The sequence below is a fragment of the Saccopteryx leptura genome, chromosome 13 (genome assembly GCF_036850995.1).
Source record: "Saccopteryx leptura isolate mSacLep1 chromosome 13, mSacLep1_pri_phased_curated, whole genome shotgun sequence".
NCBI classification, from domain to species: domain Eukaryota; kingdom Metazoa; phylum Chordata; class Mammalia; order Chiroptera; family Emballonuridae; genus Saccopteryx; species Saccopteryx leptura.
Genome location: NC_089515.1, coordinates 45706592 through 45724321, shown reverse-complemented (window position 1 = coordinate 45724321; position 17730 = coordinate 45706592). Strand labels below are relative to the sequence as shown.

The window sequence follows — 17730 nt, the reverse complement described above, 5'->3', positions numbered from 1 at the left end:
CCCCCCCCCTCCCCCCGGAACGACCAGAACGAGCCATTTCGGTCTGGAGGGGTGAGCGAAGATCCCGTATTACGTTAGGGGAAACGAAGGAAACTCCTAGTTGCAGATCGCAGCGATGGTTATTACAGGGCATATATATTGGGATAAGAATCTTCAACGGGCCTTAAGAAGAGGAATCAGATAACTTTTCTTCTCTACTCTCCCCCACAGGCGCTCATGGTGCTGGCGCCACAGACGGGAGCACATTGGGTTCAATTCAAGTCATGCAGGCTGTAAGAAACGCGGGGACTCGGTTCTTACCGTCATGGCTTTGGCCATCAGCGAGCGGGTATGAATGATTACCTCCTCCGTGCCCACGGCCACCTTCGGGAGTATGTTCCTGCCCTCGTCCCATGAGCCATCTGGACTACAGTGGCCGTTAGGCCTGCAGACCTCAGTGAGCTTTCTGTCCCTACAGGGTCGTGGCCCGGGCATCAGGCGCCACCATCCACACGGGCGCCCAGCAGTCGCAAGACGCGGCCGCCAAACAGGCAGTTGAGGAGACTCCGGCTGCAGCTCCAGGTCGAGCACCGAGCCGCAGCAGCTTCAGGTGAGGGCCACTTTGGTCCAGCCCTCGGCAGACCGGCACTGCCCTCCAGGGTCTGAGAACCAGTGAATTCCCCACTGTCACTTGTCATCTGTGCGACGTTGTGAATATTAACCTCTAAACCTCCGTTTTTCTCAACTAAAAATGGACATAATGCCGAGGGAGGTTGTGAGAATCAAATGAGATGAGCCTTGGCACAAAGTGGAAGCTTAGTGAACCTATGATGGGTATTTGTCAGAAGTGTATAGTAAATATCAGCTTTCTTCCCCTCTGAGAGGGAGATCGGGTCATACTAACAGACACAAAATGGGAAAGGAGAGGCGATCTATGCTATGATATATTATACCGGTTATAAAGTACCGCACCCAGATTCTTTCCTTTTTTCTTTTTCTTTTTTTTTTTTTACAGGGGCAGAGAGAGAGTCAGAGAGAGGGATAGACAGGATCGGAAAGAGATGAGAAGCATCAATCATCAGTTTTTCGTTGCGACACCTTAGTTCACTGATTGCTTTCTCATATGTGCCTTGACCGTGGGCCTTCAGCAGACCGAGTAACCCCTTGCTTGAGCCAGCGACCTTATGTCCAAGCTGGTAAGCTTTTTGCTCAAGCCAGATGAGCCAGCGCTCAAGCTGGTGACCTCGGGGTCTCGAACCTGGGTCCTTCCGCATCCCAGTCCAACACTCTATCCACTGCGCCACCACCTGGTCAGGCTGCACCCCAGATTCTGAAAGGCACTGTACCTCATTTCATCGAGTTCACGTAGAGACACCCAGTCTAGATAAATTTTGAAGGGTTTTATTAAAGGAGATTTATTAAATATGCTGGCCGCATATGGCTGACGGGGCATCAAACCCCAATCGTGCAGTTCCCAAAAATAGTTCAGGGGCTGCTTATATACCCTTGATCACACATGGGTGGAGGAGAGCATGACATCATGGCACAAGCTGACAACATTTTTTTAGGGCAGTGGTAGTCAACCTGGTCTCTACCGCCCACTAGTGGGCGTTCCAGCTTTCATGGTGGGCGGTAGCGGAGCAACCAAAGTATAAATAAAAAGATTTAACTATAGTAAGTTGTTTTATAAAGATTGATTCTGCCAAACTTAGCAAAAATCCTACATAAAGTACTTGGTAAGTAATTATTATTATATGCTCTAACTTGCCATAACTCTGCTTTATAAATTTTATAAAGTAAAGTTACTTCCCTACTTTATAAATCACCATTACTGTGGAACCGGTGGGTGGTTAGAAAATTTTACTACTAACAGATACAAAAGTGGACGGTAGGTATAAAAAGGTTGACTGACTACCCCTGGTTTAGGGGATACACAGAAACATTAAGACTCCCAAGGTAACACAATCAAAGATGTTTACAAATCTTTCAGGGTTCATCTTCCCTCACTAGCCTAGAGGTATTTTACTCTCAATATTCCAGGAAGGGGGAGAAACTACAGTCAATGCAAAGTGGTATGTAAATTCTGCCTCCTATTGAAAGAGAAGAAGTTTCTAGGTTAACCTATATTTTGGATTTAAAACTGAATGACCCATTGTTCTTGCAAGCCAGAAACTTCTACGTTCTTATCCCTCCCGGAGGGACAGGACAAGAAAGCCTGACCTTTCCTTCCAGAATATCAATATTAATTTGCAGCTTTCTGGTACCTTACAACATACCCTTTTTAGAGTTGGTGTAAGGTCTAGGGAGTTTTGTGGTCAGCCCTAGGGATTGGCATCTTACTTCCCACCACTGCCACCACCTCTGTGCTAAGTGTACTTCACATAAATTTAACAAACATTTATTGAGAACCTACTATGTGCCCACCACCAATACAGGTACAAATATAAAAGATAGTTCCTCCCCACTGTAGTTCACAGTCTCCCAGGGAAGACAAACATGCAAATATCTACCCACCATAATCTGATCAGTAGTATCCTGGAGGTAAGAACTGGTTGCTTGCAAGTATGAAAGAATGAGTATCTAACTCCTGTGGAAATCAGGTAAGATTGGAGAAGAAAATGTGCAGCTGAGAACTGAACTGAATAGGAGTTCAGCTGGACAAGGTGAAAGGGGTTGTTTTGGGCAAAGCTAAGTGTTGGGCACATAAAATATATTATGCTCACTTTGTTAAGGATGGCGCTGCCCACGTGGAAGCCCAGTCGCCCAGGTAATATTAGTTGCCTTTCTTGCTTGGGATGGGCGTGATTATATTAATGTGTGTTGGGGGCGGGCTATGGGCAGGCAGGATCCTTGTAGCCTGGGGCTTGGTTTTAGGACTAAGCCTTTCCCACTCTTTATGATGTGGGGTGGTGCACTCTCATGAGGAATCCCATTATGCCTCAGATAAGTGACTTTGTATCAAAGACTTCTTTGTTTATTGGATTAAAGGTTTTGATTTCTGTACTATGAAGTGAGGCAGCCTGACCAGGTGGTGGCGCAGTGGATAGAGCGTTGGACTAGGATGCAGAGGACCCAGGTTCAATACCCCAAGGTCACCAGCTTGAGCGTGGGCTCATCTGGTTTGAGCAAAAGCCCACCAGCTTAAGCCCAAGGTCGCTGGCTCCAGCAAGGGGTTGCTCAGTCTGCTGAAGGCCCATGGTCAGGGCACATATGAGAGGACAGTCTGACCTGTGATGGCGCAGTGGATAAAGCGTCGACAACCTGGAAATGCTGAGGTTGCTGGTTCGAAACCCTGGGCTTGCCTGGTCAAGGCACATATGGGAGTTGATGCTTCCAGCTCCTCCCCCCTTCTCTCTCTCTGTCTCTCCTCTCTCTCTCTCTCCCTCTGTCTCTCCCTCTCCTCTCTAAAATGAATAAATTTTTTAAAAAAATTAAAGAACATATGAGAGGGCAATCAATGAACAACTAAGGTGTTGCAACGTGCAATGAAAAATTAATGATTGATGCTTCTCATCTCTCTCCATTCCTGTCTGTCTGTCCCTGTCTGTCCCTCTCTCTGACTCACTCTCTGTCTCTGTAAAAATAAATAAATAAATAAATGAATGAATAGAGAGGAGAGCCAAGAAAGACCATGTGGAGGAGGCCAGGAGAAGCAGCCAAGATGGTGGAGTGCTAAGTGAGAAGCCAGTTTGTGCAGGGAGAAGAAAGGAGATGGGGAATGGACGTGAATAAGTCTGGTGAGCTACAAACCTTTGATTTTAGGAAACTCGGATAAGTCAGTAGTTTTGTGAGCACTGAATGAGTGGGTTTTGGAGCCCAGTGTGTGTTTTTACTTGCCTGCTGGGTACAAGCTAGGATTAAAGATGATGGCCCACCAGTTCTTGGCTCCATTGTTTCTTTACCGACTGTCTAAATGCAATGCGAACCTGCATGGGCCGGGCAGCTGTGATGGTGGCCGCGGCCACTGGCTTTACACTAAGTCTGTAAAGGCATGTGGTATGAAGGAACTGGTATGTATACTCAGGTACATGCACGATGGCTGATGAGGTCAGCAAGACAAAGAATCAGAATGCCAAGGGTCTTGTCTAATGGGGTTTTTTACACTCTCCCCACTGTAGGCTTGTGGGGAGCTTCTAAAGGAGGTTAAGATTCTATTTTGTATTTTTTTCTGAAGCTGGAAAAGGAGGCAGTCAGACAGACTCCCGCATGCACCCGACCGGGATCCACCCAGCACACCCACCAGGGGGCGATGCTCTGCCCATCCGGGGCATCACTCTGTTGCGACCAGAGCCACTCTAGCACCTGAGGCAGAGGCCACAGAGCCATCCCCAGCGCCCGAGCCAACTTTGCTCCAATAGAGCCTCGGCTGCGGGAGAGGAAGAGAGAGACAGAGAGGAAGGAGAGGGGGAGGAGTGGAGAAGCAGATGGGCGCTTCTCCTGTGTGCCCTGGCCGGGAATCGAACCTGGGACTTCCGCACGCCAGGCCGACACTCTACCACTGAGCCAACCGGCAAGGGTAAGATTCTATTTTGGTCACTCAGCATTGCTAGGCACTGTTCAAGGTGTTGGGGACACTGGTGACCAAATATACAAAAATATCCCTGCCCCCCATAGAACTTAAATTCTAGTGGATAGGGGACAGCAAAAGTAAAACATAGGAGTGTAACAGATGGTAGGAGTGAGTCCAGTAGCAAGAAGACTACTGTGGAGTGAGGAGTAAAATAGGAGGTGGAAGCGAAGGGGATAGGGGTGTAGCAGGTGCGTAGGGCCACAGGAGGTCATCATCAGGTCTTCAGCTTATACTCTGAGTGAGATGGGAAGCCACTGGAGAATTGTAAAGAGGGTTGACACAATCATGCTTATTACATTTTTAGAGAGTCCCTTTGGCCACTGCTGATGGTGAACTGTAAGGAAGCAAGGAGTCTTCTAAGCAGTTAGAAGACCATTGAAATAAGCTAGGCAAGAGATGATGGTGGCTTGGATCAGAGCGACAGCTGTGAAGGTAGTATGAATGGTCAGACTGATACATGATTTGTTAATGTAAGGTGAGAGAAAGGGAATGAAGGAACACTCCAAAATTTTTGACCCAAACAACTGGAAAGATGGGGTTGTCATCATATGGGGAAGCCTACAGGAGTTTGGAATTGGGTGGCTGAGCTAGGAGAAGCTTAATTAACATCCAAGTGGAAATACAATGTTGCCTGACCAGGTGGTGGCACAGTGGATAGAGAGTCAGACTGGGATGCAGAGGACCCAGGTTTGAGACCCCGAGGTCGCGCACGAGCTCATCTGGTTTGAGCAAAAGCTCACCAGCTTGGAACCAAGGTCGCTGGCTTGAGCAAGGGGTTACTCAGTCTGCTGAAGGCCACAGTCAAGGCACATATGAGAAAGCAATCAATGAACAACTAAGGTGTCACAACAAAAAACTAATGATTGATGCTTCTCATCTCTCACTGTTCCTGTCTGTCTGTCCCTATCTATCCCTCTCTCTGACTCTCTCTCTGTCTCTGTAAAAAAGAAAAAAGAAAAAAGAAATACAATGTTGGCTATTAGAAATGAAATTCAAGGGACACATCTGGACCACACATACACATGTGTAACACATCATAGATGATGACAAGACTACAAGATCAAGAGAGTGAATACAGATAGAGAGGAGAAGGACTGAAGCCTGGAGCCTCTGACATTTAGAGATTTGGCCAATGAGGAAGAATCAGCAAGAGAGACAGAAGAGAAATCATTGGAAAAAAAAAAACCTGGAGAGATTTTTTTAGTGTAGTTCAAGGACAAAGATCAGTTATGTCAAATGCTGCTGATATGACAGGTCGATAGGCTTATGACCTAATTGCCCCTTGCATTTAACATTGTCAGTTGGTCGGTGACCTTGGCTAGAGCATTTTTGATGGAGTGATAGGGACTGTTCTGATTGGAGTGGGTTCAAGTAGAAGACAGGAAGCCACAGCAGGTACAGTCAGTTCTACAAGGGGGTTCTGCTGAAAGGGTCATAGAGAAATAAATGGCAGTAGCTCGGGGAGGCCTTGGGATCGCGAGGTTTTTGTTTGTGTTTAGGTTGAGGACATGACAGCCTGTTTTGCTGATGGGAATAATGCAGTGGAGAGGGTACAGAATGATGATGCCCGAACGAGAACATTGCTGGAGAGCTAACACACAATTGGAGCATCACAGGAGAGACCACAGATTGCGGGCACAGATGTTTGGTAGTGGAGCTGGAAGACATTCTGATTGCTTCTATTTCTCTGTGAAGGTCATCAGCTGTCAGTGAGGAAGCAGGAAGGACTTGGAGGGTTGAGGAGACAAAAGAACGTATAAAATAGTCATCCTGGAGGATAGGTGGATAATTAAACCAGGGATGTGCTGCTGTATGATTGCCACGCTGTGCTGAGGGCCTGCTTAATGTTAGAAGTCACTCAAATAAAGCAGTGGTTCTCAACTGGGGCAATTTTGCCTCCAAGGGGACTTTTAGCAATGTCTGAAGACATTTTTGTTTGTCACATCTTGGGGGACATTAAATAATGGGTAGAAGAGGCCAGGGATATTGCTAAACACTCACAGTGTGCAGGACAGCACCCCACAACAATGTATGACCTTACCCAAAATGTCAATAGTGCTGAGGCTGAGAAACCATGATCTAGAGACCAGTCGGCCGCTGTGTATTTTCCCAGCCAACTGTGCGGGTGCATGCGCAGGCTCAGAGTGGCTGCAGAGATGGGTTTGCCAGGAGAGTACGATGAGAGTTGGCAGGTGTGGGGGGTTGGGGGGGGTTGAGGGTATGTGTAAGGGAGCGGGCAGGTCAGTAAATTCCATTGGGTGTGTAGGAAAGTGAGAAGCTGGTAGGACCAGTGGGACTGAAGGGTTCCCAGTAGGGAAACCAGTGGGGGTGCCGGGAGGTGGTGGCCAGAGTGTGATGCTCTAACCGAGGTTGTGACGATGTTGCAGGTCTGGTAATGACAAGGGCTAATTACCACAGGAGTAAGGAGCCAGGAAGGATAGAGGACACAGGATCATTTGAGAAAAGAAGTCAAGAAACAAAAGCCAAGGGTTAGAACTGGAAATCTCTTACTGAAATCATATATATAATTATGACAGGACTAGTGAGCCATGAGCTATGATCTTTGCATTTTTCTACATTTATCTTCATATCTAAAAAGTGTCTGTAGTTGCAATTAGAAAATGTATTGAAGGCCATGAGGCAGGGCCTTCTCTGAGCTGCAGCTTACCCAGCTGAAATTCCAACATCTGCCACACTTGTGACAGGGCCCATGTAGGTTGGGTTGGCCCAGGGATCAGCAAACTCTCGTGCCTGAAGTACACGCAACAGAAGTGAGCCTTCCTCAGGGACCCTCAGCAGGGGGGAACAGTGGTGACGTCAGTCCTCCACGCCAGCCAGCCGTGCAGAAGTGATGCCACGTGTGCTGGCCCTTCGTGCCTCCCTGCTCTGAGGATGGCAATGCAGAGGCAGCAGTGCCCTTCTGGAAAGCTTTATCTTCCCTTTCCTGGGCTTCTGTGGGGTTGAATCACTTGCTCGTTTCTACACTGGACCTGGGAGGTTTAAAGGCCTGATCTCGTCCCTGCTTTCAATTAGACAGTTCAAGTTCTGAGTCCTTCCTAGTTCAGAAACCTTGCTTTAGTGTATATATATTTATGACATTACACTGCTACATTCAGACTGTAGTCAGCTTAGTTTTATTGACACCCCCCCCCAAGTCAATAGGGGAAATTACCAATCAGAAAGCGATGATTGTTCTAAAGCGATGATTGTTCTAAACAGTACTGTCATCTCAGAGCTTCCTCCACTTTCCATCTCTGCTTAGGCTGATGAGCCCGGAACCTGCAGAGGCGCTGAAACATCTCTTAAGATCAGGCCTAGCAGGAAAGAACACACTGTAACTCTTGAATACCACTGTGGTGGGGTTTGTTTTGTTTTAAATATCTCTAGGAAAGTAGGTAGGGCTGAGGGAGGACTGTTCTCATACTAGTGTATTTTCTAAATCTAAATCCATTGTATTTCAGGTGGCCGTGGGAGGAGGGGTACCAACACTGGTCTGATTTGCACATGTAGGCAGGGTACCACAGTGGGTCTACTCACAGCTCAAATGCTCAGTGACAACTGTGTGTGTTTGAATAAAAGAAAGCACAGCATGATAATAAGCAGAGCTTTGAATGGAGGCAGGTCTGCTAGGCCCAAGGCCTGGCTTCTCAGCTAGCCCTGTTCCCCCTGTTCTTACCAATGTTTCTCCACCGGAAGATGAAGAGTACTGACCTGGGACAGCCAGAGGACAGACTGGGCTGAGATGCAAAAGGTCTTGTCCTCATCACAGTTACCAGTGTCTCAACCCTGGGTTCACCGGGAGCATTTTAGAAATAAGATTCCCAGGCCTACCCAGAAGTCTGGAGTGGTGCTTACCCATCACAGTAACATTCCTGCTGTTCAGAGAGTGAACCATTAGTCTAAGGTGGGGGTTGACAGACTACATCCCATGGGCCAGATCTCACCAGCTGCAATAAAGTTTTATTGGGACAGCCACACCCGTTGATTGACTATTGTCTATGGCCGTTTTTGCACTATGGTCCCAAGTTGTAACAAATCTCGTGGGCAGCAAAGCCTAAAATATTTACTCTGGCCCTGACAGAAAACATCTACTGACCTCTATTCTAGGAGATACTGGGTTTTCTTTTATAGTAATGATATAAGTATTATTAAAAGTTTGTTGTCCTATTTTATAAAGTAGAATCAAAATGTCATCTACTGATGATGAAATAATGGAGGTTTAAATTGCAGAAGGCAGATCCTACAAAGGATTGAAAATACTGATCTGATTACAATAGAAAGGACAAGATACTGTAGGTGGGGTATGAGCTGTATCTCTTTTCTTCTAGCAGAAAGTCACTCGATGTATCTAGAGTCAACAACTCAAGGAACAGCCACATGTACAGTGTTCACAGAGAGGGCGGCAGCACCAGGACAGACAAGGGGTGGAGTGGGCAGCTACTTCAGGAGCACACTGGCAGGGGCTGCTGCTTTTCATTATCAGGTTGTACTATTGGATCATTTTGAACTATGTGATGGATTTGATTTTTTTTTTTTTTTTCATTTTTCCGAAGCTGGAAATGGGGAGGCAGTCAGACAGACTCCCGCATGCACCCGACCGGGATCTACCTGGCATGCCCACCAGGGGGCGATGCTCTGCCCATCCGGGCGTCGCTCTGTTGCATCCAGAGCCATTCTAGCGCCTGAGGCAGAGGCCACAGAGCCATCCCCAGTGCCCGGGCCATCTTTGCTCCAATGGAGCATCGCTGCAGGAGGGGAAGAGAGAGACAGAGAGGAAGGAGAGGGGGAGGGGTGGAGAAGCAAATGGGTGCCTCTCCTGTGTGCCCTGGCCGGGAATCAAACCCGGGACTCCTACACGCCAGGCCAATGCTCTACCGCTGAGCCAACCGGCCAGGGCCTGGATTTGATTTTTAAAAACATAAAGATAATTTTATATAAAATGTTTCTTCTAATTGCAGCATTTACCCTCCAGTTCCAGGACAGGAGAGCTCCCTGAGATGGGCAGGAAAGAAATTTGAGGAGATCCCAATCGCACACATTAAGGCATCCTACAACAAGTAAGTGGGAAGGGAAGCCCCACCCCCCACCCTGAAAGGTCTGGGTGGCCTCTATCCCTCTCGAGTGAGGGCAAGGTGGCCCTGTGTGGGGGAGAAGCTGGGGGGGGGGGGCAAAGTCTGCACAGTGGTGCTGATGCCAATGTTCCCTAGGCCCCTAGTTGTTTTGGAAAACCAACTTCTGTATAACATTAGTTCAGATTTCATGAAAATGTGAACTGGGTCGGGCATGTCATACTGGTAAGATTTGCTTTCCTACAAATGAGTGTCAAGGGAGCTCTCAGCTACGTGTTGGCAACAGAAGTCTTGCTGACATTAGTGACAATTTTGCTGGTCAGCCCTCCCTTGGAGACGGGTCAGTGTTTAGTCACAACCTGCCCATGTAGCAATTTAGAGAACAATACGAGAGACTGCTGGTATTCAGGGATAGAGTGTGGGGCACAGGTGAGGTGGCAGGATTCTCTCCGTAGCCACAGTGGCTGGGATGCAGTCTAGCTCTCTGTGTGGGCTCTCTCAGGGTCCAGCAATTCTCTCATGCTTCTGTTCAGTGTAGAAAACCCAAGAGCCCTGGTGGGAAGTGGCAGCCGTCGCCAGGCTGACAAGCAGATGGCACCAGCCTGACTCCATAAGCACCCTTCACTTCCATCTTCACTGTGGGTCCTCAGGGACTCCTTCAGACCAGAGGACAGGGTGATGATGACCAACGGGAAATGGAAAGCATGTCTAAAGTTACTCTTCATTTTAAATGTTAGAGATGACTAGTAAAAATGTTTCACTTGTTTATAAAATTTGATCATGAAATGAAGTGTCTTAAGCATTAAAATTTATCCAGTATGGGAATATTGCTAACTTTTCTTATGGGGTCTTTTTAAAGAGTCCTTATCTTTTAGAGGTATATACTGAAATATTTTATCTTTTAGAGGTATATACTGAAATATTTTATCTTTTAGAGGTATATAATGAAATATTTACAGATGAAATGATGGGTCTGGCCTTTGTTTCAAAGGCCAATAATTTAATACTAAGGAAAGGGGGGAATGGAAACGGGTTATAGGTGAAGCTACGCCGGATATGAGTTGGTAATTGTTGAAGGTGGGGGATGGGTCCATGGGAGCTCATACACTATTCTGTTCACTTTTGCATATATCTGAAACTTTCCCTAATGGAACGTTTATTTTTAAATTACTTGATGTAAAAGATCTAAGTTTTAGGATAAAACACCCGATGAGGACAGCATACCTAACTTAAACACTGGTATAGGAAAGGCTCTAGAAGAAAATGTGCCACTCTTCCTCTGGGTGACACTTTACCACCCTCAGATTATGGAGGCTGCCATTACAAATACCACAAATTGACTTAAACAACAGACATTCATTTTTTACACTTCTTGAGGCTAGAAGTCCAAGGTCAGGGTGCCAGCAAGCTGGGTCCTGGTGAGGACCCTCTTCAAGGTTACACATGGCCGGCTTCTCACTGTGTCCTCACATGGCAGAAGTGGAGAGGGAGCTCTGGAATACCCTTTGTAAGGGCACTAATCCCATTCATGAGGGCTCTTCCCTCATGACCTCATCAGCTTCTGAAGGCTCCATCTCCAAATGCCATCATATTTGGGGGTAGGATTTCAACATGAATTTTGGAGGAGGCACAAACATTCAGACCATAAAAGAGCTTTCTTTAGATCATTGGTAAAGACCCAATGATTACAGACTCCATAATCTTCATGCAACATCAGGTGGTTAACTCTTTGCGGACCTGCACCAGTCCATGGACCAGTGGTTGAAAAACACTGCTTTAGATCGTATCAGTTTTTAGTGAGGTTTAAGGGGTAATTCTGACCCTTCCAGGCACCTCCTGTAGGAGGTCAAAAACACCTAACTGGTGAGCTCAAGAGGGAGTAGCTTTCTCTTTCTCACTCGGGCTTCCTTTTTTCTTTAAGTTTCTTTTAAAAATTTTATTTATTCATTTCAAAGAGGAGAAAGAGAGAGAGGAGGGGAGGAGAGCAGGAAGCATCAACTCCCATATGTGCCTTGACCGGGCAAGCCCAGGGTTTCGAACCAGCGACCTCAGAGTTCCAAGTTGATGCTATATCCACTGAGCCCCCACAGGCCAGGCCCTCACTCGGGCTTCTAAGGGCATAGGTTAGCGCTCTCTAAAGTCCTGAACAGTCCATTTTATCTTCTCTGCTTCCCCTGCTCTCCCAGCACACAGATCCAGGTTGTCTCCGCCACCAACCAGCCCCTTGCCCTCACTTCCTGCGGCACAGAGGGATTTCGGAACGCCAAGAAGGGCACAGGCATCGCAGCACAGACGGCGGGCATAGCTTGCGCGGCGGTAAGTGTGTGTTCTCTCCGGCCAGCTGTGCGCTGTGCTCCCCTTCTTGCCCGGCCGATTGCTGTGACGACAGTTCTCTATGAACTAGCTCTTCGGAAGCTATGGGGTCTGTAACAACTCCTGTTGGGTATCTGAACACTGGGAGTGGTTTGAAGAGGTCTGTGTGAAAAGGCTTTTCTTCTCCTTGCTTAGCTTCAATAGCAGCAAAACACTTGTTGGTTCGTTCTGGAAGACATAAGAGCTGGGTGCTGCAGGCTTATCAAAACCCCCTTAACTGTAAATGTCAGCGAGGTGGGATTGGTGTAGTCTCTTTGGGAAAATGTGGTATGGCAAAAAGCCTCATGCAATACCAATTTGAGTGTGAATTGTTGCACTCCTTTCTAGAAGCAGTTTGGCTGTGTGCCACTACTGGTGTATTTATTGAGCACTTACTATACACCAGATACTTTATATTGTTTATTTTGACTCTTCCAAGGACCCTGGGTACTGTCCACACAGTTAGAGCCAGCTCAGACGCAGAGTACACGACGTGCTCAGAGCCGGGCAGTCATTTCAGTTCCCTGAACAGAACCCTGCTGCTCTGGACCAGAGCCTGTGTACTGTCGCCAGTAACCAGGCCTTCCAAAGGTTCCCACTGGTTCTGCCAGAGCAGAAGTACTCTATTTCCTGAAGGACACAGACCTTCAAACATAGCTCTGCCCAAAACTACTGATTGCTATGTATTAATGATCCTCAAAATGTGCTGATGTCCACCAAAGGACGGACTATATACACACTTAAAGAAACGTGTCAGTGTTAACAGTGGCTTTGGGTGGGGGGTGGGGGGCTCAGTGACACCTGTGTGTTTCACACTACCTGTCATGATGCCTTTATAATCAAGAAAGAAAGACTTAACTACTGTATTACTAGAGATGTAAAACGATAACACTGTTTAGGTGGGTATTTCAGAGCAGCCTTGAAGTCCAGGGCTCCTCCTCAGGGTCGAACACTGCATTCACCCACCTGAGAAAAATCGGAGCACTATTTAGGAACTTCCATTAGGTGGCAGTGCTGTTCTGGGCGAAAGGGGGTCATAGTTGACTTGAAGTTTGAGATGGACAAGCTCTGTGCGCTCTGCCATGTCTAGCCTGCGCTGTGACCATCTGTCCTGTGCTTCCGTCTCTGGCTCCTGCCGCTGTCCACACGCGCTGCCTTCTCCCTGGAGCTCAGAACCCTGATGCACCTGGTGGGGCAGCAGAGACTAGGGTGTAATTCTCACTAGGGCACTAACCACTTGTTGCTCCTCTCCAGAAAGCCACAGCGAAGGGCGTGACCCACGTCCGCGTGGTGGTGAAAGGCCTGGGGCCAGGGCGCCAGGTAAGTGACAGCGATTCTCCACAGGATGGCCACTTGCTTCTTCAGAAAAATGGGACTTGAAAGCAGGGGAAGGAGAGCGGAAAAGGACCTTACAGTGCAGTGGTCCCCAACCCCCAGGCCGCTGACCAGTACCGGTCCGTGGGCCATTTGGTACTGGTCCACAGAGAAAGAATAAATAACTTAAATTATTTCCGTTTTATTTATATTTAAGTCCTAACGATGTTTATTTTTTAAAAATGACCAGATTCCCTCTGTTACATCCGTCTAAGATTCACCGTCTAAGACTCACTCTTGACGCTTGTCTCGGTCACGTGATACATTTATCCGTCCCACCCTAAAGGCCGGTCCGTGAAAATATTTTCTGACATTAAACCAGTCCGTGGCCCAAAAAAGGTTGGGGACCACTGTTATAGTGGATTCCCATGAGGGATGGAAGTTTCTTTCTGTTCTGATAATCTACTAAGCTTCTCAAAGCAAGATCACATAATTTAATTCCTCAGACATTCACTAAGGGCCTGCTGTGTGCCAGCAGGAATAAAAAGGTGGTCCCTGGGGACTGTCACAAATGGGCCCCATCCAGACCAGCAGTGCCTAGGTGACGTGTGTGCCAGGGTGCTGGGAGCCCACTGGGTATGACCAGGGAAGCTTCCCCAGAGAGACGGCAGTTCTCCTGACTTTTCAAGAATAACACAGTATTGTCCATGTGAGGGGGACACTCCAGACAAACAACTGAAGTAAAACTGCAGAGTGTAACACTTAAGGTGTGTCAGGGTTTACAGGTAGTCTTTGTACTTAGATGGTAAAACACAAGGTGGGAAGCTGCAGGTGGGACTAACGTGGGCAGCGCTGAGCGCCTGGTTAAGGGGTGTGGTTGGGAGACCGCTGTGATTAGAGTGGAGTGGGATTGTAGGTGTCAGTGCCGATGACTCTCTCCGTGCTCCGCCCTGCCCCACCCCCACACTCCCTTCCCAAGCCCTTTTCTGGACACCTGCTAGGTCATCATCACTGTTCCTTCTGTTCCTTCCAGTCTGCCATCAAGGGACTGACCATGGGGGGCCTGGAAGTGATCTCAATCACAGACAACACCCCCATCCCGCACAATGGCTGCCGCCCCAGGAAGGCTCGGAGGCTGTGAAGGGAAGGAAGCCTGCACCAGAACCTGACCTCAGGGCCCCCCCGCCAGACCTCGTAGAAAGCAACTATCAGAAGTCTCTCCAGACGGGCTTGTTGGAGATCCTTCATTCAGTAAGGGACAGCTCTGCCTCCTTCGGTGGTGGCCTTTGGTGTACTTTTGACTGGACATCAGCATGCCCAGAAGTGAGGCCAGCCTGTCTTAGACACAAGGGGAGCAACAGGGACTCCAGATTCCAACCAGTAAATGCTACCCTGCTCTAAAAACAATAAAAGAATACCTCTACCATCTGTCTTGATTGTGAGTTTTGGCTTCCAGATTTGCAAGCAGTAATCCCACTTTCTCCTGAAAAAGAGATTTTGAGTTGAGACAAAATCCTGGATTGAAGGGTCAGTATGTAAATGTGAGCTGCTGTCCACCACTGTCCTCTTTGTTTTCAGACATTTCTTTTTTAGACTATTGGCCAAGGTTTCCAGAGCTCCTTGTAACAATTTTTATTAACAATTTGTAATTTGGCCCCAAATGAGAGCTTTTTGCCTTCTAGCTTGGGAGGATGCCCACGGTGGAAGATTTCACGCTTGGGAGCGTATTTAAAGTTGGCCTAACAATGTGCATGGACTGTCCTCAGCCTGGGTCTTCTAAGAGTGAACAGACTGCCTACAGTGAAGGGACACCATCTCTTACACATCCGGGGCTTCAACAGTCCCAGCACCCAGGACCGAGTTCCCCTGGGGTAGGGAAGGCTCTCTAGAAAGGGCAGACGGAGGGCAAGAGGAGAGCCCAAATTGAAAGGTGCAGAAAGTTGGTGTGGAACCCAGACGGTACCGACACAGGTGGGCTCAGCCCAGGACAGGATGATTGCTCATCAGTTGGGGCCCTGGGGTTCCTGGACACCACACAGCAGCCAAAGGTGAGGGCTTGACACCCGGCCCTCCTTGGACGGAGGGCCCAGGAGGAGAGCATCAGCAGGAGGTGGGAAGGCGTGGGCACGCGCACAAAGCTCCCTCCCTGAGAGGGCAGGAAGGTGCTGACCACCAAGGGAAGGCACTGTGGGTTCCCCTCTGTGCCCAGCCAGGTAAACACAAGTTTGTCTGAACTCTGTAGTTAAGCCACAAAGCCCCTTCTAAATAGGAAAGTGGCTGTTAGGGTTAGAGAAAGGGAAAAGACCATGACCTGGATGTGAATTTTAGAAGGAAGAATGTCTCCCTACTGCCTTCTCTTCCATCCTTAGCAGGACCTATGAAAGTTAACTTGTGAACATTGACTAAAGAAACCCAACTGAAGACTTCCTGAGTGAAGGTCACTGCCGGAAGGAGTTAGGCTGTTTTACCATGAAACTACATGTAAACACGATGCAAAAAAAATTTTTTTTGCCTGACCAGTCAGTGGCGCAGTGGATAGAGCATTGGACTGGGATGTGGAAGGACCCAGGTTCAAGACCCCGAGCTCGCCAGCTTGAGCGCAGGCTCATCTGGTTTGAGCAAAAGCTCACCAGCTTGAACCCAGGGTCTCTGGCTCAAGCAAGGGGTTACTCGGTCTGCTGAAGGCCCGCGGTCAAGGCACATATGAGAAAGCAATCAATGAACAACTAAGAAGTCACAACGCGCAACAAAAAACTAATGATTGATGCTTCTTATCTGTCTCCATTCCTGTCTGTCCCTGTCTATCCCTCTGACTCTCTCTCTGTCTCTGTAAAAAAATAATAATAATAATAAAAAAAAAATAATAATAATAAAATTTTTTTTAATCACAGGACTCTTGAGAATTGCTCTGTGATTTCACATGGTAGGTCGTTATTTGGGTGGACAGAGGGCCTGGAGCAATGGAGCCTGGCAGAGGAATGCAGCCATGCCAAACCAAGGCCTGGCACAGGGAGCCCACACACCCTGACTGGCATTGCTTCTGGTCACGCTCGTGTCCCCAGTGCCTGAGCCCAACAAAAAGCAGGAAGGTTGGGGATCTGGGTGGTGTGGTCCTTCAAGGGTCCACCTTCCAGACTGCAGAATGGACCTAAGGGGCACATGGGGAACAGTGAGCACAGGTGGTTTCTGTCATTCCCAAATGCGAAGTATGGCGGACACTAGTTTTAGGAAGTTATTATACACACGAAGAGTTTTAAAAAGAAAGATCCTGCACAGGGACCCTGGAGGATCAACAGTCTTGGGCCTGGAAGGGGACGCCTGGCACAGACCGCCAGGAGCTACCAGCAGGTGCTGGCGGGCACACATGCTGTACAGCTGTGAGCTCTTGGCACACACTGTGTCCAGACTCATAGTGGCCAGTGAAACTTGTGTTCTCTTAAACTATGACCTCTCAACTATTTGGTCTTGGCCTCACAAAGACTGGACCCTCCTTGGGACGACAGGCACCGCCACCAGAGGCTGACCAGTGAAAGCAGTTCTCGTGTTCCTGAACGACCAGCTACCTGTCCCGTTGCCTTGGCGCTCAGAAGCAGGCCTCCCGGGCCTGAGAACACAGGCGGGCCGCGTGCTCACTCTGCCTGCAGGTAGAGAAGAGGCAGAGCCCAGCACTGGGCCCCGAACAATTGCATGAGCTGAGTGCTGGCATCAGCTCTTGTGACAGGCTTCCTTGTTTCCTGGCAACAGATGCTGGGTTATTTCTAAGTGCATCTGCAGTTTTGCTTCTAGTAGCTCAAAGCTGGTGGCACGGGACTGGCTACATCAGGGAAGCTTCCTCTCTTTTCTCCTCTGCAGACCTAAAGACAAATACCATTTCTTCCCTTTCAGCATGGACACAATGTTTTCTGCTCTTTCAGCCAAGCCACCACCTGATACCAGGATGTACCATCATTGCCAAAATAAGCCTATTTAACACTGAAGTACCTGGATGCTGGCAGAATGTTAGGAGTAGCCATTTTCCAATTGCTTCTGCCTGCGACCTGGCTCTGACACGTCCATATATATATATATTCCTTCCTCCTGGGCTCTTCTTTTCCTCTATTCATTTTATTCCTACTCTGGGTATACACATTGCTTTTTTTAAATCTGAGTATTATCAGCCCAAAGAGATGGAGTGGTCACTGCCACACAGAAATTGTCCATTTGACCAAACTGAGCAAACAGGGTGTTGCACAGACAGGCTGGGCACTGGAGGAACAGATACGACTCCGTCACTACTCCCCATAGGCTCAAGGTCTAAGGAAGCTTGACGTGCATGTGGCTGAATGAGTCAGAGTTCCCTGGAAGTGGTGTGAATGTTATAGGTGTGAATGAAAGAATGACCCACTCGATTTCAGGGACAGAAAGAAAGGCTTTGTGGAGGAGGTGGCAGGTGAGATGACCAAATGG

At 48.1% G+C, this 17730-nt stretch overlaps 2 protein-coding genes across 4 annotated transcripts in view; one reads left to right on the top strand and one right to left on the bottom strand.

The window, feature by feature from the left end:
* The first annotated feature begins 10 nt into the window (after window positions 1-10).
* Window positions 11-14577, top strand: MRPS11 (mitochondrial ribosomal protein S11). Of its 3 annotated transcripts, none has more exons than XM_066355633.1 (7): window positions 11-51; window positions 211-328; window positions 458-589; window positions 9508-9606; window positions 11805-11934; window positions 13225-13290; window positions 14318-14577. In XM_066355633.1, the coding sequence occupies exons 2-7, from the start codon at window positions 264-266 to the stop codon at window positions 14423-14425; spliced, it is 600 nt and encodes a 199-aa protein (XP_066211730.1). In that variant the 5' UTR covers window positions 11-51; window positions 211-263; the 3' UTR covers window positions 14426-14577. The 3 variants fall into 3 exon arrangements, with proteins under 3 accessions (XP_066211730.1, XP_066211729.1, XP_066211731.1); XM_066355632.1 differs by having other exon boundaries at window positions 18-41; XM_066355634.1 differs by lacking the exon at window positions 11-51 and adding an exon at window positions 54-118.
* Window positions 14578-14585: 8 nt separating this feature from the next.
* The window catches only part of DET1 (DET1 partner of COP1 E3 ubiquitin ligase), a 46723-nt gene continuing 43578 nt past the window's right edge, over window positions 14586-17730 (bottom strand). The window contains exon 5 of the mRNA XM_066355628.1: window positions 14586-14767. Within this exon, the coding sequence (XP_066211725.1) occupies window positions 14593-14767 (175 nt within the window). The 3' untranslated portion in view covers window positions 14586-14592. The remainder of the gene's footprint in view (window positions 14768-17730) is intronic.